The sequence below is a fragment of the Phoxinus phoxinus genome, assembly GCF_949152265.1.
Source record: "Phoxinus phoxinus genome assembly, chromosome: 4".
Lineage (NCBI taxonomy): Eukaryota > Metazoa > Chordata > Actinopteri > Cypriniformes > Leuciscidae > Phoxinus > Phoxinus phoxinus.
Genome location: NC_136879.1, coordinates 28,752,770 through 28,771,615, shown reverse-complemented (window position 1 = coordinate 28,771,615; position 18,846 = coordinate 28,752,770). Strand labels below are relative to the sequence as shown.

General features: G+C 39.7%; 2 protein-coding genes across 14 annotated transcripts in view; both read left to right on the top strand.

Annotated features, from left to right (window-relative positions):
- The window catches only part of myo18ab (myosin XVIIIA b), a 98,977-nt gene extending 83,751 nt beyond the window's left edge, over positions 1–15,226 (top strand). For 8 of the 13 annotated variants that reach the window (XM_079610378.1, XM_079610368.1, XM_079610379.1 and 5 more), the window contains 8 exons: positions 645–728; positions 1,618–1,755; positions 2,715–2,900; positions 4,013–4,152; positions 4,826–4,870; positions 9,296–9,418; positions 10,229–11,717; positions 13,283–15,226. In XM_079610378.1, the coding sequence (XP_079466504.1) occupies positions 645–728; positions 1,618–1,755; positions 2,715–2,900; positions 4,013–4,152; positions 4,826–4,870; positions 9,296–9,418; positions 10,229–11,705 (2,193 nt within the window). In that variant the 3' untranslated portion in view covers positions 11,706–11,717; positions 13,283–15,226. The remainder of the gene's footprint in view (positions 1–644; positions 729–1,617; positions 1,756–2,714; positions 2,901–4,012; positions 4,153–4,825; positions 4,871–9,295; positions 9,419–10,228; positions 11,718–13,282) is intronic. The other 5 variants (XM_079610371.1, XM_079610374.1, XM_079610372.1 and 2 more) reach the window with 4 other exon arrangements.
- A 1,806-nt stretch (positions 15,227–17,032) lies between these two features.
- The window catches only part of sez6b (seizure related 6 homolog b), a 213,469-nt gene continuing 211,655 nt past the window's right edge, over positions 17,033–18,846 (top strand). Inside the window, exon 1 of the mRNA XM_079608882.1 lies at positions 17,033–17,170. The gene's annotated coding sequence lies outside the window, so the exon portion shown is untranslated. The remainder of the gene's footprint in view (positions 17,171–18,846) is intronic.

The window sequence follows — 18,846 nt, the reverse complement described above, 5'->3', positions numbered from 1 at the left end:
AGATTCTAAGTAAAGAGATCCTCTCCAATGGAACAGCCAGTTCCCTCGGGTTTACTTCAACTCTATGGTTCATTTATGGGTGTATTAGGTTTTAAAATGCAGTCACATTCATACTTGAGGCATTCAGATTTCATTTGAGGCTCCATTTCACTCATGCTTCTGTTAACATGCTATTTATTGCTGCCATTTTTTGTGAGACGTCATTAACAGACCATAAGATTGCTTGTCTGTCAGCAGCTAAATGGTTTGCAATGTGCTGTAAGATATATCACCAAAATAACATGCCATCATGCATATTTCCCCCTTCCACAGTGCATTGCTTGCTGGTTTTTCTAAATGGTAAATAGGACCATATGCACCAATTAAATGAGGGATAATACACTATTTTGCAGATTATTTGAAATACTGGATGTCCACCTTTTTAAACAATTAAATAGATAAGTTGTGGTGAATTTTGCAGTATACAATCATATGAATATTTAATTCAAACAGAAAATGTGCATGCTTACAGATCATGTATATAGCATAAAAATTATGTTTAGATCAATTCAAGTAGATGAAAATAAAGGAATTGTAGGTTCAGATTATGTATCCTATGGTGTGTGTAGAAGACACTGACCCCTGTGTGGTGTGTCCTTGTACAGTCCACACAGAACCTGGCCCAGATCAGTGACCTGCAGGCCCAGCTGGAGGAGGCCATGAAGGAGAAACAGGACGTCCAGGAGAAGGTGAATTCACTTTGGCATCCATATGGAAATGCATATTCACAAAGTTACTGTTACTTGCAAGTGGAGTTAAGTAGAAATCAGCTCCTATTTTGTTTTATTTCTGCTTTAGGTGAGCTAAGGTGCTTAAGGTCAAATTTATTTGTACTGCAAAGTTACAATATGGAGATAATATTCAGACTCTTCCTCTTTGAACAGTTCATTCTTTCATGAGCTCAAGATCAGGCTCCACCCTTTCAACTGTTTACTCTGGTTTGAGATCAAGGTCTGACTCCGCCCTCTCAGCGTTGGACTCTGTAATGAGATGCAATCAAACCCCGCCCCGCCGGAATTTGAGTCTTTAATGATAGGATCAGACTCTGCACCTCATGAAAGAAATAGACTCCTCCCCTCTCAGCATTTGAGTCTTTAATGATAGGATCAGACTGCACTCTCTACACTCTCTTTCCCAAATCCCCTAAATCTAAAACCGTTGGGAACATTTGTTTTCCCCTCACAAAACTCAAAGTTGAGTAATTTGCTCAAGAACTCTATCTGGCCACCTGTGTATTCAGAAAAACATTGTTATTCTTAGCATGGAATATTTTCACTCCTAGAAACGACTCAAATCCATTATTCAAACACTATCACCATGTGTAATTATGTATCAGAACCTCTATACTGGTTTGAACTGGGTTTGACTTATCACCTAATGTAAACCAGCAGAGCTATTTGAAAGGTTGATAAACTAGGTAGGCCTTGTTAAAGACACCCCATGGAGGTGAAGGGGCTTCTATCAGCAGATAATAGTTATATTCAGCTGTTCCAAGTTAGGATTTCAGTAAAATACAGATTGCTTTTGTTTTTCTCAGTGTATGTGTGATTTCTCACTCTGTATGTGTGTGTTTGGCAGCTCACGGCCATGCAGAGTCAGCTAGAGTTCCAAGAGCAGTCCATGGTGGAAAAGTCTCTGGTCAGCCGGCAGGAGGCCAAGATCCGTGAGCTAGAGACCAAGCTGGAGTTCGAGAAGACACAGGTCAAACGCTTGGAGGTAAGTTGGCAGGATGCATGTGCTCATGTGGGCTGAGTAGGCTGGGTGCTGGAAGTGTCAAAAGGTCAGTACGCAGGCATTGAAGTGTCGGATAAGGATGAAGTTAATCTACACACCCGCCAGGCCTCTCCTCATTGTCCCACCGCTTTATAGACCTTGAACCCTTGTACAAGAAGGGTTTTACAATTCTCTAAAAAAAATGGCACTACAAATTGAATGTGGATTATTTCCATCCCCTCTCTGTGTTTTTCAAATCGACAGTGTCAGTTCCCCTTTTAGAGATGAAATCTACATTTCATTTCATGTCTGATATATTTTGTTGCTGGAGGCAGCAGGTCGTCTTTTTTTGCATTGTACACAGCCAGCTTAATTAAAATGTGTTTTCTCTAATGCACATTATTTCAGTGTTTTGTTTTGTTTGATTTGATGGATTTTTTGCTCCTTGAGTGACATTTTCCAGCAGCCAGTCCTCTTCACCGTTCATCTCTGTTGGGTGCTCCTGCTCACCTGCAGAATTACAATTGGCACTCTGCACAAATTACAAACGTCTACTGCGCCCACAGCTAAATCTGTCAACAGAAGCGCTTTGAAAAGCGTTATTATTACTGATTTGTTGGACATATAACTCAGCGCGGGCTTGGGCAATGTTATCTCTAGGGGCAGCTTGTTTTAAACCATGCCCATCCGTAGCTGTAAAGAATCTCTGTTTTCCTAATATGTAGATTTTTCTGTGTTTCCATGCCAGTCTGCAGCCCACCTTTGGTGTGAAAAATCACAGAAAAGTTGCTATGGAAGTTATTTGGAGTTTCACACCATATGCATAGCTTGACAATCTTGCATATATCAGCGCTAGACTTGCTAGATTTGGTAAACAACCACAGTGGGTTCAGAAACACTTAAGCGATAGTGCATGTCATTGCTGCATATATGTGGTAAATAAATGATTGCATCTTCTTCAGAGTCTTGTAGCAAGGCTGAAAGAGAATCTCGAGAAGTTGACTGAGGAACGAGACCAACGCAGTGCCAGCGAGAACCGGGAGAAGGAGCAGAACAAGCGTCTCCTCAGGCAGATTCGAGACATCAAGGAGGAGATGGCCGAGCTGGCCAAGAAGGAATCGGAAGCCAGCCGCAAGAAACACGAGCTGGTGAGGGGCCTGATCTGCTGTTCTGCTTCACTCATGTTCTCATTCTGAAGTGTCTTAAAGGGATAGTGCACCCAAAAAGGAAAGTTATGCCATAATTTACTCACCTTAATGTCATTCCAAACCGGTTTGACTTCCTTTCTTCTGTGGAAGATAAAATAACGTATTTTGAAGAACGTTGGGAACAAAACGATATTGGAGCCTATTGACTTCCACTATATGGCAAAAAAAAAAAAATATATATATATAGAGAGAGTCAATTATAACAGAATTTACATTTTGGGGTGAGCTATCCATTTAAACATATGATGAAAGCAGAAATGCGACTATATGTGGACATATAGCTTCCTTCTAGTTAACTGGTTTGATTAAACCTCTTAATTCCAGACAGATTTTAATACTACAGAAAACAATGACATTCAAAAAAAGGGTGTGTAGCGTTTTGACAGCAGTTTTATGAACACTCTTCCAACATGACATGAGGTTCATAAGTCAGGTGAGAGAGACCTAAACCCCATTGGGATGAATAGGACTACCGACATTAGTGCCTGACCTCACGGATCAAAATCAAAACTTTTTTTGCCCACGGCCACAATGGTTGGTGAATGCAGAAATATATTTAATCAATGTAGACATATAACATAAGGGAGCCTATGAACAAAGCATTGCATTCTGATAAATTTGGTCTCCTTTTTTGAAAGTTGAATCATCTTTAGAAGCAGTCACATACAAAAGAAATATAAATATATAAATAATATATTACTAAATACTAAGGACGCAGTAATATTGAAATTCTGTCTAATACAGACTAACCGCTTATTATTTTTATTTTGTCCTCAACAACCGATATATCGTCCATATTAAAATTATATACTATTTTGTCTTCAAAAAAACAAGTGAATTAGGCATTTTAACATAATAATGTACAGTATGAAATATGGATATTCATTTGAGATTTACTGAAGATTAGATTTATCAGTGTTAAATATTAAATGAATAATGTTTTTAACATTAAGGGAGCATTAGATGATGGTAGTAAAGGTAATCTTAATGGTTGAAAAAGACAGAATGAGTACCTCATTAGTTCGGCTGTAAATTGAACCCTGTCTCTTTAGGAAATGGATATTGAGAGTTTGGAAGCAGCCAACCAGAGTCTCCAGGCGGACCTCAAGCTGGCCTTCAAGAGGATCGGAGACCTCCAAGCTGCTATCGAGGATGAGATGGAGAGTGACGACAATGAGGATCTCATCAACAGGTAACACTTGCTGCTCTGAGGACTCTTTATTTAATGCAGACCTCGGGAGAGCTTCTCCATGCGCATAAGTGGGTAAAAAAGAGATCGAAAGAGAGAGAAGACACTATGTGGATGAATGCGCTGTTCACTGAGCTTTTGGAGACGGCAATCAGTGAGCCAGTCTCAGTCTCAGCCATCTCTTATTCACACTCTCTTAAATATTCATGCCTTGAAAACTGCCGCACATAATTTGGAGCTCCTTTTTTATGTAGTTGGTCTCATCTGTCAGAGGAAGTCATCTCCGTTCACCCTCATTCCGCGTCGCTCTGCTTCTCTTAGTGACCCGCACCTCACTGCGCAGAGCTGAGTTTATTTGCTCGCTTATGTGCGTGGAAGAACTCCAGTCATCCTAATAACAGTAAATAGTGCCGTGCTTACACTTACATAATGGACTACGCAGAGCAGAAGTTAGAAAAAGGTCAGCATTCTGAGTAAACATCTTGAGCAATATGTAGCGCTAGAAAACTTTTACATCAGACATGATAAATATTCAATTACAAGCTGTGTTTTTAAGACCATGACTTCTTGTGTTTGTTTTCTTTTTTTTACAGCCATTGTTGTTTCCATTTGAAACTCACTTATTTCTGCTTCTTGTTTTTTACGTGTTTGTTTTTCATTCCCCTCCTACCTCCAGTTTACAAGACATGGTGACTAAGTATCAGAAACGAAAGAACAAGCTGTAAGGAGTTAAAGTGTTCAAGTTAACATATTTTGATTCTCCTTTGCCCTCATAGGAAGATGATGCAGTATACATGCAGTCATTTTTGAGAAATGCTATACAGAATAGGGAATATTCTGTACTGTAAATCTCGATTTCGACTCAAGAAAGACTGGCAGCATCATGTTGATACTGCATCACACTTCCGGGCATGACAACTAACATCACACATTTGGTTTTCTCCTTTTTATGCACGATGTCTCATAATGTATGCATACTACAAACTGCATGCTTTTTCCAAGCCAAGCATGGTTCCCAATTATTTACCCTCCGCAGAGGCGATTTCCCCCACCCTGAACCCCCTGCTTTGTAAAACTGAACCTTAGGATAAGAACCATTCTGAGTGGAGGTCAGGTGTTAGTTACATGTCCACAGGGTCCAGACCGTGGGCGACCCCCTGGCTGTCTAAACTCGAGAGCCAGAAGGTGCTACATGCAGACTTGTTGGATACTGCAGGGCCTTGTACAAACATCTGTGAGGGGGTTGCTCTGCCTTCTCAGCCTTCCTTTACCTGCCTTTCTCGCACTCTTTTGAATAATTCACACTTCTGTTCTTGGGACTTAGCAGCCTCTTAAGGCAGGAAAGAAAGGCGTGTTCCTCATCAATCTTTCAACCATGAGGGCTAAATAATGAATAACCCTCAAATGTCCTACAAAAAGCCCCCCAACTCATCTGGCAACGGCCTACAACAAAGTACCAGCCATTGGCGCCGAGCCATTTCATTCCCCTGTCAATAGTCCTTGGTTCGCGCTGTACACCACTTAAACCGTTTTCCAGTTCTAAAAACCCTTAAGCTCTAAGCACCACTTATTAGATAATGTGAGAAAGTATTAAAAACTAATGGACAGTCTGTGCATTACTTATCAGGTTTAGATGGATAGGCTGTTCCAGAAATGTTTGTTTAGGTTCACGCAGGGATGTTGACACTTCTGGTCGGATCATTCTATTGGGGAGTTCATGTTGCATTTGTGTAAATGAGACTGGCTGTAAAAGGATTGTTAACTAAATACAAACCTTAGTAGATAACCTATTATTCTGATTTTCCCTGAGCAAATGAGAGAATAGACAGGGCATAACGAATGACAAATGAGGAGAGCAGATATTTTGAAATGAGCTATAATTAGGAGAGTTGTTCCACATTCCCTGTCATGAGCATTACTTGTATATTTTATTCAGTGACATCATTTTAAAACTTTGTTTACAATACATCATGAATTATTTGAAATATTATTTTATTTTAGGTTAATTTATTATTGCATCATTTGACATTTTCATTTAGTTAAAGGGGCTATATGGAACTTTCCCCCCAAAATAAACGTAACAATAGCCTTTTTATTTTACCATTTATGACTCAAACATCTCCTGATGAGCATACTGACACCTTGTCTGCTCACAGTGGGTGCACCTATAAGCCTGTATCCTATTTTTCCTATTTTCTGTCGGGTCGGATTTTTCCCGCGCTGTCTGCGGATGTGACGTCAAGCGCGTTCATGTTAAACGTTTCAGATCACTCAGAACACTTATCTCAAACAATATATGTATTTGACTGTTCTTACCTCTGTAAACATAATGTTCCCCTCCTTGCAGCAGATGACTTGTGAAGTGTGCACGTACGAGCGAGCAGAAAGGAAGAGCAGTTCTGTTTTTTGGCCACAGGTGTCAGTCGCGAGTTTAAATTTCAGAAAAACGCATATAGCCTCTTTAAAGCTTTTCATCTTATATTTATTTTATTTTAGCTGTATTTCAATTAACAACAAATTGTTTTAATAATAATAATATAATTTTAATGATTAGTTTTAGATAGCGACAATAACCCTGGTGTAGATAGAGGTCAGACTTGGAATTTGAAGAGGATAATTTGGCATAAAGGGATTTTTTTTACATTGTTTGTTAATGTATATTCAAGTAGAGCTCTCTGTCGATTTAACATTTGTATCATTAAGTGATTAATTAATCAAATTGTTTGCAGTAAGTCAAATATTTAAAAAAAAAAATCTTTCTTGTTTGTAATTTTGGAGCTTAACAGTCATTGCACTGAAAACTGTGGCCATGAAAAATGTGTATTTCACAAAAGAAAGACATATGGGTTAGGAAGACATGAGGGAAAATAACCATATTTTTTTTAAGAACTATTCCTTTTTTCTTTTCTTTTTAACTATAAGATATTTCTATAGTTTTCTTTATTTGTAAAGAAATAGTCAGAGATGTAGCCAGAAAACAGTTGCACTATATAAACATCCAAATTTGCCCATTTAAGGGTCAAGAAGAGTGAGTGGGGATATAGAGAGAGAAAACAGTGTAGAGAGACAGAGACTAGGGAGGAAAACAGAGGGGTTGAGAGAGTTCTGTAGGTGCTAATGATAAATGTAATAGCCTGTAACAGAGATGTACAGCCAATGGAGGCATGTTGTCACAGACAATTAATGTCTCTCCTCTCTCACTGTGTTGTTTGTTTGTTCCCCTGGGCTTAGGTGCAGCTTAACTAATGGTATATGGTCAAGGACATAAATTGTGTGTGACATTTTGCATTAGCGCTTCATTACAAAGACCCTGCTGTCCTACTGTTTAGCGATGGGACGGCTAGGAGAGCTCAAGGCTTATTCACACAACGTTCTCACCTCAGCTTACCTCCAGGGCACTAGGGCTTACACAATAGCCAAAAGGGCTCTTGAAGAAATACACACTCTGACACTCATAAGTTGCCTACCCATATCGTCAGAGCGCTACTCGTATAACAACAAATCCATTTGTCCCGAGTGTATTCGCTGTAGTGTATCAGTTCTGATTTAGACCCTCTCCAGCACCCTGACTGTGAGCGTACAGTTAGTGTTTAGTGACATCTGTGCTATCTCATGGGTCCATGCATATATAATATTCTCATATGCATAATACCACAAACGGAGAGCTAAGCAGACCGGAACTCTAATGTCAGAGAAAAGCAGCTGCTGCTTCAGTTTTGATCTTCTCTCTTCGCCTGGGATAATGAGCTACTGTATGTTGTATAATTTCTTTGGGAGATATTTGACTCCTGCAGTGCTGGAGGACAATAACAATGATTATTAAAATTTAATTTGAAACAAAATTGTGAAAAAGGCGTAGTTCGTAATCTGCCATCACAAAGTCTTCTCTAAAGGTTTTTTTGGTGGGTATTTGGGGTGTTTCAGCTCTCTAGGTCCTTGAAGGGCAATTCATAGTTATTCAGTGCGGTGTGCTGTGCGATAAGTGAAGGATAAGACTAATCTAAAGAGGCAGGGAAGCATTGACTTGCAAATCCAGCCAAACATAAATTCAATGGTTTTATCTGGTCCAGAGAAATGAGCAAACAGGACTGGGATTCACAGCGCTGCTTTCTGTGTGAGGTGTTAATGCATCTGCTCCCAGGGACGTTCGGACTGTGTTTACTCGTTCTTATTGACAGCGCAACACTTCCCTACCAAACCCATTTGTATCCAGAGATGCATGGTATTGGTAGCATGGTGAGCCAAGTTAATTACAGTCCCAAAATGGCCCGTTCCTTTAACATGGTAGTCGAAGGTTACATTAGCCTGAAGCATTTCATTTAGTTAAGGAGGATCTTTCACAAGCTTTGCCCTACCTATAATTCCTAGTTCCGTTTTTTTTTTTTCCAGCTATAAATCACAGTATTTTTATAATAAAAGATAACTGAACGAGTTTAGTTCTGGGACAGGCAGTATTGTAACCATTGTATCATTTTAAAAATGACTGATTTGGTGTGCTTTAACGAACATATTCGTCTCACGGTTGATATGAATAGAATTTGGTGTTAAGCTAAGAGTGGTAATCTAATTGGCATAAAAAGAATAGCAAACGAATTATTAGTCGAATAATGTTTAATTGCATTAAATTAAGTACTTTTCAATGTTGAATTCTATTTATGAGCTTGTCACAATGCATTGTGGCATTGCCTTCTGCGATACAATTCTGCCTTAAGAGTTAGCTAAAATTAGGCATTTTAAGTTAATTTTTTTGAAAGCCTTCAAATGCAAGTGTGTCGATGATCCCTCAAAATTCTGCCTGTGTAGGCAATCACCTAGGTTTTGGAACAGAGCTATTGTCTGCTTAGCTACAGTCTGAATGGTTTTCTCTTTTCAATGCTCTCCTTTCTTCTGTTTTGGCTTGTAGTTGTACTGACCTCACCCTTTTGGATGCCTCACATTATACAGAGCCAGCTTGCTGCAGGATATTGTTGTTGGATTATAAGTCTGACTTACTAACACAGGCTTTTTCCAGGTTACTAGAGATCGGGCGCATGCATCCGTACATTGTGTCTCCACCATAAAACCCTGTGTTCCTCCTCCTAACAATATTTATGTACAGGTTCGGCTTGTTCATTTTGTTGATATCCCCTCTCTTCTTCTTGCACAGTGAGGGCGCCTCTGATACCGACTCTGAGGTGGAGGACCGTGTTGACGGGGTGAAGTCATGGCTGTCCAAAAACAAGGGTTCTGCCAAGAACTTGTCAGATGATGGTAGTCTGAAGAGCTCAAGGTCAGTTCTTCAACCTCATTTCCCTCGGTTATCCCACAGAATGGTTTAACAAAACCCAATGCAGCAAGCAAGAAAAAGGTATTTGGAAAAGCTAATTAGCTAGCGCTAAGGGTATTTTCGGTTGGTATTGTCTAGCTTATTCTCTCCATTGTCAGCAGTTTGATAACAGAGGCTTCTATAAAAGGGAACAGCTTCACAGGCAGATTAATGGATATGCCCACTGGCCAGTTGGCATGCCTACCTGCGCCTTTCTGCTGAAAATGAATGGGTCTTTCCACTAGTGGACACTTTAGATTTTTACTGTTTTACTTTTCTTTTTACCAGAAGATTTAAGTTTTAGCTCTTGAGGTTCTTGTGCTTTTAAAACCTTAAGACCTTTAGAGTCATTTCAGTCCTATCTGTCAGGAGCACTCTTCCTTGTATAAATCATGCTGCTAGAGAATTATTGTCCATATCAGCACCAGTTTTTGTCCAATTACCTGAAATATTTTCACCTAAAAGGATCTTTATGTCTACATTTATATGTAGATACCTGAGCTTATGGATTAACTATTGATTTTTAATCACAGAAGCTTTATAGTCTTTCTTAAGTGCCTTGTATATTCTCTGCTGTCACATCAAACTTTCATCTATATTCTGTCCTGTCTGCTTGGATATACCTCTACTGTTATTTCTCTTTTTAGGTGTCAGTCATCGTTTAAGTTTTTATCAGTGTTTTTTTCTCATTCTCATATTTCCATCTCTATCCTCTCCTCCCTCCATCTGTTTGTCTTTCTACACTGTGCACACCCCGTCTGCCCCTCCATCTAGATATGCTGTAAATGTTGACGGAAAGGAGGGAAAAGAGTGGGAAGAGGGTAAAGAATGGAAAGACAATGGCAAAGGTAAAGAATTAGAACCCAGCAGGCCTGTATCTGTCATGAGTTCCCTCAGCTACAGGAAACGCTCCAACATAAAGGACTCCATAGGAGGTAAGGGAGACGAGAGTTCGCTCCTCAACACTCTCAAAGAACAATCCAATTCCCAGGACCTCTCTTCTTTCCGCAAGAACAAAGCCAAGCAAGAAGCTGAGGATGACTCCTACTCTGTCAGCTCCTGGAGGAAGGCAGGAGATGATCTTGACGATCGGGGTTCTGTCATCTCTCAGGCCTACTCGGAGGCAGCCAGTCGGGCAAGGAAAGGCATGGACAGCCGCTGGTCTGATTTTGATAAGGAGTCTGTTGTGTCGTCTATAGCCCCGAGCCGGGTTTCCTCCTGTCGTACTGCGATGGATCTAGATGACGATGCTATTTCTAGCGTGAGTCGCATGAGTTCGGTAAGCCGGCGTCGGAGCATGCCTCGTCTCGACGATCGCCAGAGTGAATACACTTCAGCCATCAGCCCCAGCCTGAGTCGCCGCAGCCCAGGCAGCGTGAGCCGTTCCGACTCCCGCATGTCACTGTCTCGTAGCTGTCGCCTCAGTGAATTTGACGTGGACGATGACGCCCGGAGCGTAGCATTCAGCGAGGCTCGCTCCAGCGCTTACAGCCCTCACTCCACCTCCGGCCGAAGCTTCTCCATGCCTCCGCAAGCCCGGACCACTGACTCCAGCCCACCTGAGGTTTCAGACGTCAAGCCAGTCAGTCACCGCAACTACCTTGACCCTGACCTGGAGGCTGCCATTAATGAAGTTTTGAGCTTCAAACCCATTAAGTTCAAGCGCACCAGCTTGGAAGACTCTGAAGCGGAGAAGGATAAGCCGGGCGAGGTGGAGGATGAAAAGAAGAGCGTCAGCAGCTCTAGGACCGGCAGAGACAGTGGCCGCTCCTCTAGCCTGCGCCGCTCCGCTTCAGCCGTGGACTTCATGCGTTCCAGCAGCAGCCTCAGCACACGCAGCAGCCGCAGCAGCAAAAAGGGCAAGAGCAAGAAGAAGAAGAAGAAAAGCCACAGCTCTGAATCAGACAGCTCCGACAGCTCTGACGACAACCGCAAGAAGAAGAGCTCCAAGAAGAAGGGCAAGAAATCCAAGAAGAAGTCCAGGAAAGAGTCTTCGTCTTCCTCCTCATCCTCGGAGTCTGAGTCTAGCACAGAGTCAGACTCCAGTTCAGGAGCATCCACTATTTCGTACAGAAGCTCCAGCAGTATCAAGAAAGCCCCTGGCAGGCAGGCCTCGGGCTCTGAGGGCGAGCTAGAGCCTGAAGGCCCCTCTGAAGAAGCTCCACCACGGTCTAAGAAAGAAGACAAGAAGAGGAAGAAGAAAGTAGACAATCTTATGATGAAGTACCTGTACAGGCCTGACAGTGACTAAAGATGGCAGTAGGTGAAACTTGGTGTGGGGTGAAGGAATGCTACAAGCATGGTGTTAAACTAATACTCAAGTACCTCAGTACTGTCTGATATCTTTCATTGCATTTTACCATTACTTTACTTTCAGTTTATCTTTACACGGTGTTCTTTCACTTTGTTACTCACACACATTTTCAGTCATTTTTGTAGCTATAACAGGGGTTCTCAACCTTTTTGTCTCTAAGGCTCCATTGGTCTGAGACTATACTAGAAGGCCCTCCTATCTTACTGATATGTTCCTCTGGTACTTCTGTTTTTAACCAGAATGTTAAAATAACACATGTTTTATAATTGTAAGACTTTGTGGGTCCCGGTCCCCTGGATGAGAGCCACTGTTCTTTATCATTCACTGAAATATTTTTGTGATTTATTAACTCAAGATAACAGCTGTGTAACTAAAGTCAGTTTGAAATTCTTTCTCTGGTCTTGGGCATAATTAAACATAAAATCGATTAGGGCTGCTTGCCAGCAATTAACCTGAAGTTTGTATTATTATGGGGAAGATAAGACTCGGTGACACAAAAAGTTAGCGTTGACTTTTTGAAGAGGGTGAGGTATTCATGCTTTCTCTACATCTCTCTACTTGCTCTTGTATAATTAGAGGGCAGTTCATTTATATGTTAATTCACTGATAAGATTATGAGTAGACATGAAGAATATTACAAGTTGTTTAAAAATGAACCATAGATTTTTATAGAAGTAAATTTTTAATAGACAGTTTGATGCTTTTATTTGTATTCAACTCTGTACTGACTTGACTGTGCAAACACTTCTGTGTCAGTACTAGGGTTCATAAAATATTGGTACTATATTGGTTATCATCCCATTAAAATTATTATTATCATTTTAATGTGCCGCTATTGGTCAATATTGGATATTTAATTGTAATACTCATTTTCCCCATTTTTACTTTTAGATCACCTTTGCTGTAATGTAAAGCTCACTTAAAGTTTATCAATAAATGTAACACTGTTAAATGTATTCTTTAGCAAATCTCAAATTGGGTATCTATTTTTTATAGTGTATATTATAATGCTGTGATGCCTAAATTAACTTGTAGCATTTATAAGGATTGGTTTTAGTTTAGTGATTTAAATTTTTAAACTATTTAAGCAATATATTATCAAATTTTAACATCAACTCTGTATCAGTTATCAGCCATATTTTAATATTGATGCATCCAACAGTAATTTACCATTACTATCATAATCCCTTCTTCTTAGTATTATTAGTTTTTCTTTAGTATTTAATGGTAATTTAGTTACCTAATGAAACAGTCGTTTGCTTGTACAACTGTACTAACAATTATCCGATAAGGGGATGTTACATGGCACTACACCTGGTGTGATTTGGATGTGATTTGTGTGTATTGCACCACTAACGCATCACCAAAGATTATACTGAATTATAGGGCCTGTTAAATATTGTAACCCCACATACTAAAGTTTGATAGTCCAACATTCCTTCAGAGATTATCCTCTTCGGTCCGTCTTTCCAGCAGCTGATAATAATCGAAGCTTCTTTATCTCCCCCCTCCAGCCCACCCTCCAGTCGCAGACGCTTCTGCCTTGACAGATCTGACGAGGAAGAGGAAGAAGAAAAAGAGGAAGTGAGCGCGGGCCGAAGCACCTACCGCTCCCGCTACAAACGCAGCAGCTACATGAATGACAGCGATGGCGAGACCACCGCGTAGCTGCCCCCCCCCCCCCCCCCCCCCTCACACACACACACATCCACATGCACTCACTTTCACAGAAAAGAAGACTTTTGAGTTCAAATCAGTGTCTTCCATAAACTTGGATCCAGATGAGAGGATTTCAGCGAGGAGGAGCATGATGGGACGCATTCTGGCAAAGACATACCCATCATTTCTTTTGACTTGTTCTTAGTATTAGTATTTTACACGTGCTTTGTGTTTAGAGCTTTAAAGGGTTTGTACAGCAACATGAATCGCAGCACTGTTGACTCTTTCCTGTTTGTGTGCTTTTACTTCTGACATTCTTCCTCTTCCTTTCTAAATAAGCAACCGCTGTGCTTGCGTTCTTGCCCCGGTCAGGATTCAGTAATGGGTATTGCTTGGGGCAACACGCTACAGCCTCTCGCATGGTCACGGCTGAGCCAAAGAAACATGGCACTATGTAAACGAGAAATGTCTGGGTTTTACTGTTCTGTTAGATTTAAAAGAAAAGAAAATATTGTATCACCAAAAAAAAAAAGGAAAAGAAAAAAGCTTTGTTTTGGGTTCATGAGCAAATTAGTTTTTCGTTCTTGACTTTAAGTCAGAAGAGAGGAGGGACTGATTTAAGACCATTTTCTTTCCATCTCTCCAACTGAACACACACAGTGTTTTTTCACAAACTTGCTTGTATCTTTCTCTCTCTGCCTCTTTGCTTTCATACGGTGAAGATTTCATGTGTTTTGCTCGAGTAAGTGAGAGAGGACGCCATGCCTCCTGGTGAAAATAGAGCCTATTTCTCTCTCTCTTTACTTTTTTATCTTTTATGTGTGAGGAAAAACGTTGATCAGGTCAATGATATGAAGAGTGAGCAGCGGTTTGGGGTGTTCGGGTCTGGACTCTCATCTCTCCAAAATAAGCCTTGTCTTTTTCTGTTCTGACTGTATTGACTAAGTGCTTGCTCATAGTAGGTGTTAGATGGCTCAGCGTTTTTTCTCTCTTGTTGTGGTCGTTGTTGTTCTCAGGCTTTTTTGTTTTGGTCATCGTAGATGTCTGGCTTTCTCAAGGGAATGCCTATATTCTTGGGTATATGGGACATTGTGGTAATTTCTCATCCAACTCCACTGATACTGGATAAACAAACAGCTTGCTTTTCATGCTGATGTGATGCAACCAGAAGCACAAGATGGAGACAGAACCGATACTGTGAAATCCCAGCTTCCCTACAGCATGTCGTCACATTGGATGCATCAGTATTTGTGGCCTTACCTAATGGCTTTGAGACTCACTTGAACCTGTACGGACACGCACCCCTCCGAACTCCGTTGTTGCCTTCCGTTGTTGTTGTTTTGTTGTTGTTCTGCTTTCATTGTAGTATTTATGATCTAGCATTGATGGATTGAGCGAAGCTGCCAAAATATAAAACAACAGCATAATAGCAATGAAAGGATCTCATTGCTTCTCTTTGATTTTTAAAGGGAGACAGCGTGTGTATTTTACATGTGTATTAGTTTTATAGACCCTCTGCAAAGGTCAACCACTTTATCCTCTTTTCTATGCAGTCAATATTGATTTTAATATGGAAAAAGAAATGATGTCTTTGGCGAATTAAATCACATTGCTTCAAGATACATAACATTTGCTGGCTGTACACATTAATATGAAAATATATAAATATCTGTATGATTCATTTTAGCTTTCAAAATGGCTAATGTTTATTTTCTTTATTGAATAAATGACCACTTGATATAAGTAATCATTTTGCATTACAGTTTAATATATTGTAAATAAATGATGGTGATTGTTTTAGACATGTTTCAATATGCTTATTTCATAATTCATCTTTTTTTTATAACAGACAGAATGTTTAAAAAAACAATAATCACATTCTGGCATGTTCAACGCACCATTTTCTTACATTGTAAAGCTGCAGTGTATAATTTCTGCGCCATTGTGGTGCCAAATATAATTCCAAATAAATGTTTCAATAATAAACAATAACATGTTTAATCTCAAGGGGTTTATCCTAAAGAATACATTTATTGCAGTAAGCAATAGTATATTTCATATAGGTTCTATTCTTTGTAAAACAGAAACCATCATTAACTGTCACTAATAAGATGTTGAACGCATAAATCATAAAAATGTCTCTGCTCAACCCAATTGTAATGCTGTTTTAGTGCAAAGAAATTACACACAGCAGCCTTAAAATGTTCTTTATCCAGAGCTTTTATATTTTATTAAATCCTGTTAGTAGAAAGGTAAAACCTGCAATATTCATCATCTCTATTAGAGCAACCAATTCTGAGTGTCTTCTTTTATATTTCCGAAAGATCAGAAGAAACATCTGTATGGAGCCTTAAATTTCAGCATTTAAATACAAAGTATGCAGCCAAATTACACAGAGCAGAAAAGCCCTGTCTATGGTTCACATTCAACAAGCTTTTCTTTTCCATTGGCTGCTTGCTTCATTGCACAATAGGAAGGCTTGCAGTAATTTCTATGAGCTAACAATAGGAACGGCAGCTTACTGGACACAGCGCAGCTTGAGCTTTCCATTGGCTCCAGTCAAAGCAGAGAGGTAGGGTAAGTTGAGTGCGAGCCAACAGCAGATCTCACCATTATTATATAAACCATTATTTTATCTTAAAATACATTTAAATACATGGCAACCATAAGCCACAATTCTCTTACCTAAAACTTAGACATAAAAATGATGTTATTTCAACTATACCTATTGAACAAATAATTGCTATCCTGAACAGTACACAGTATTTGAATGTACATTTCTATGCCTTCTGGATTATGTGCAGTGCCTGAGGAGAACTGGAGAAGCACTTACAGACACCATGCTGAGACCTTTAAAGCCATTTATAAGTGCAGAACATATTTTTTAAATAATGGTCTGTTATGACGACAGCAGTCGATCAATATGATATATAATATGACCTTGCATAACATATAGTGCTCTTTTAAAACAATATGACAGTCTGATTTTAGAGGTGCAGCGGCCTTCTCACTGAAGTGTCCTTGTATTCCTTACACAAACACCCGCTGTGCAGATAAATTGGATTTATAGATGAGATGGCACTTGCTTCACATCAAAACAGTGTCTGTAAAACACCTGTCTATTTCCAAAACCTCATTTAATTTTTTTTATTTCAATACCGTTCAAAGGGTTTGGGTTAGTACGATTTTTGTTTATGAAAGAAGTCTCTTGCTCACCAAGGCTGCATTTATTTCATCAAAAAATACAGCGAAATGAATTAAAGAATTGGTCAAAAGCTGTGGAAACCGTCTAATTAACATCTTAAGCATTTTTAAAATTGGTTTTACAACAATTTAAAGCAAGTTACAGGTTGTGGTGGCAACACTAGCAATTACACCCAGTTTTTTGTCCTTTGTAGCTGTGTAACAAACAGCAGCTGTCAGTCTCTTCCCACTCATAACCCACGGGCGTCATGAACGTGAACACTAACTCAAAGAGCAACACACCCGCCAGCAGTCCTGGGGCACAGCTTTATGTGTGTGTTCCAATTATGGCATGCAAGCACGTGTCTGTGACTGGAGCTGAGGATGTAATTCAGCATGTGTATGGATGTGTAATGGCGTGAGGAAGTGTGAGGCGCATTTTCTTTTTCTAGGTCAAATTCTGCCTCTTTTAAGACCATAACAAAATTTTAAAACCGTTTTTTTACTTTACTTTTTTACCGTCATAATCCAACTTTTGGAGGAGTGAAACACGTTTGACTGTGAGTGCATTATTTATGGTCGTGAAATCAGTTTGAGGGCTTACAATAGTTAGTATGACGAATTACAAATTAATATCTTGTGGCCACGACATAGCCTACTGTTATCACGTTCCCATGCACAAGTTAATAATTATGCACTGGCCAAGACAAAACTAAGTGAACTGAACATGTCCCCTCCCGGTCACCGTAATAGACTATCAACAGATAAAAAATAAAAAAAAATAAAAAAAAATCTATGAGTTTTAAATAACAATTATTTTTGAGCCCCTGTACTTTTCAGAACTCCAAAACTCTAACAGTGGATGGTCTCTCTCTCTCTCTCTCTCTCTCTCTCTCTCTCTCTCTCTCTCTCTCTCTCTCTCTCTCTCTCTCTCTCTCTCTCTCTCTCTCAGAATTCTTTCAGTCACATGTAGCTACACTAGACACAGTGTGTCTCACTCAACGCACTTTAGCTACCTTATCCTTTCTAATATTATGTCGGGGAATGTCGTTAAACCCTAATCAAATTATCATACCTTATACTACAGGGCCGTTGAATGCTTGAATCTGATTGGTTGACGAACGTTCTGAGGTGTGCAATTATTTTCAGGGAACCGCACGGCTAAAGTAGTTCCAGCAGGTCTTGACCTCATTACAGTTCCATATCACTTCGCGTAGTCAACTGTAATAACGGAAAAGAGGATACAATTCATAACAAGAGACACTGCAGCCCCATGCGCTCGATCTGCAATTTTCAATGTCTAACTTCACAATCAATGGAAACATGCAGTTTAATTTTAATAAATAAAGTAGGCTATACAGTCCTATACATAATCAATAAAAAATAAACTGAATATTTAAATAAATTGATAGTCCTGTTGCACGGGTTTTCGTAATTATTGAAGATAATATAACAAATAAATAAAATTGATAGGCCTATAGCCTGCTTGTTAAAAGGGCTTTGTGTTTCATTTATTAGTCTAGTCTACTGTCACTAATAGAAAAAAAGAATGAACGAATTAATTAAAACGAATTGAATTAATAAATAAATAAATAATATTGACGCACATGCTTCTCTCTAAGGCCGGTTATGAATGTAATTTGATACTTATGACTGATCATGCACGCGTTTTCAGCACGTTCAGTCTGTGTTCACAGCGGTGTTTAAAATCTGCTGCATTCACAGTCAGAGAATGTGTCTAGTCGTTACGTGTGTGTCCAGCATTACTCTGCTATCAGCGGCTCAAACCTCCGTTACTAACTCTAAAATGACGTTTTGGAATTAGCAACGGAGCATGGGTTTAGATGCGCAAGGAATTAGTCCTACATACAAGAGCGTTAATGACAAAAACTTTACAAACGTCTTGAAATACATCATCTGAACAATATTTCGAGGTGTGGTAACTGTAGTATAAGCGGAATAATTGACTCCAGGCCGTTGAATTATTATAAAAATAATGCACACCCGAGGTGTAACGGCCACTCCGCTTCGCGTCGTGACCGCATTACCACCTCGGGTGTGCATTATTTTTTATAATAATTCAACGGCCTGTCGTCAAATATTCCTTACTTCTCTTGTTCCCTGCGAAACACTAGCCCACTCTCCTTGTGAACAGCGCGAAAAATGAAGAAAGCTTGCATGACTTTGTGCGCAGCTGGTTGGCCAATCACAGTAATTTAGTTAGTTAATTATCATA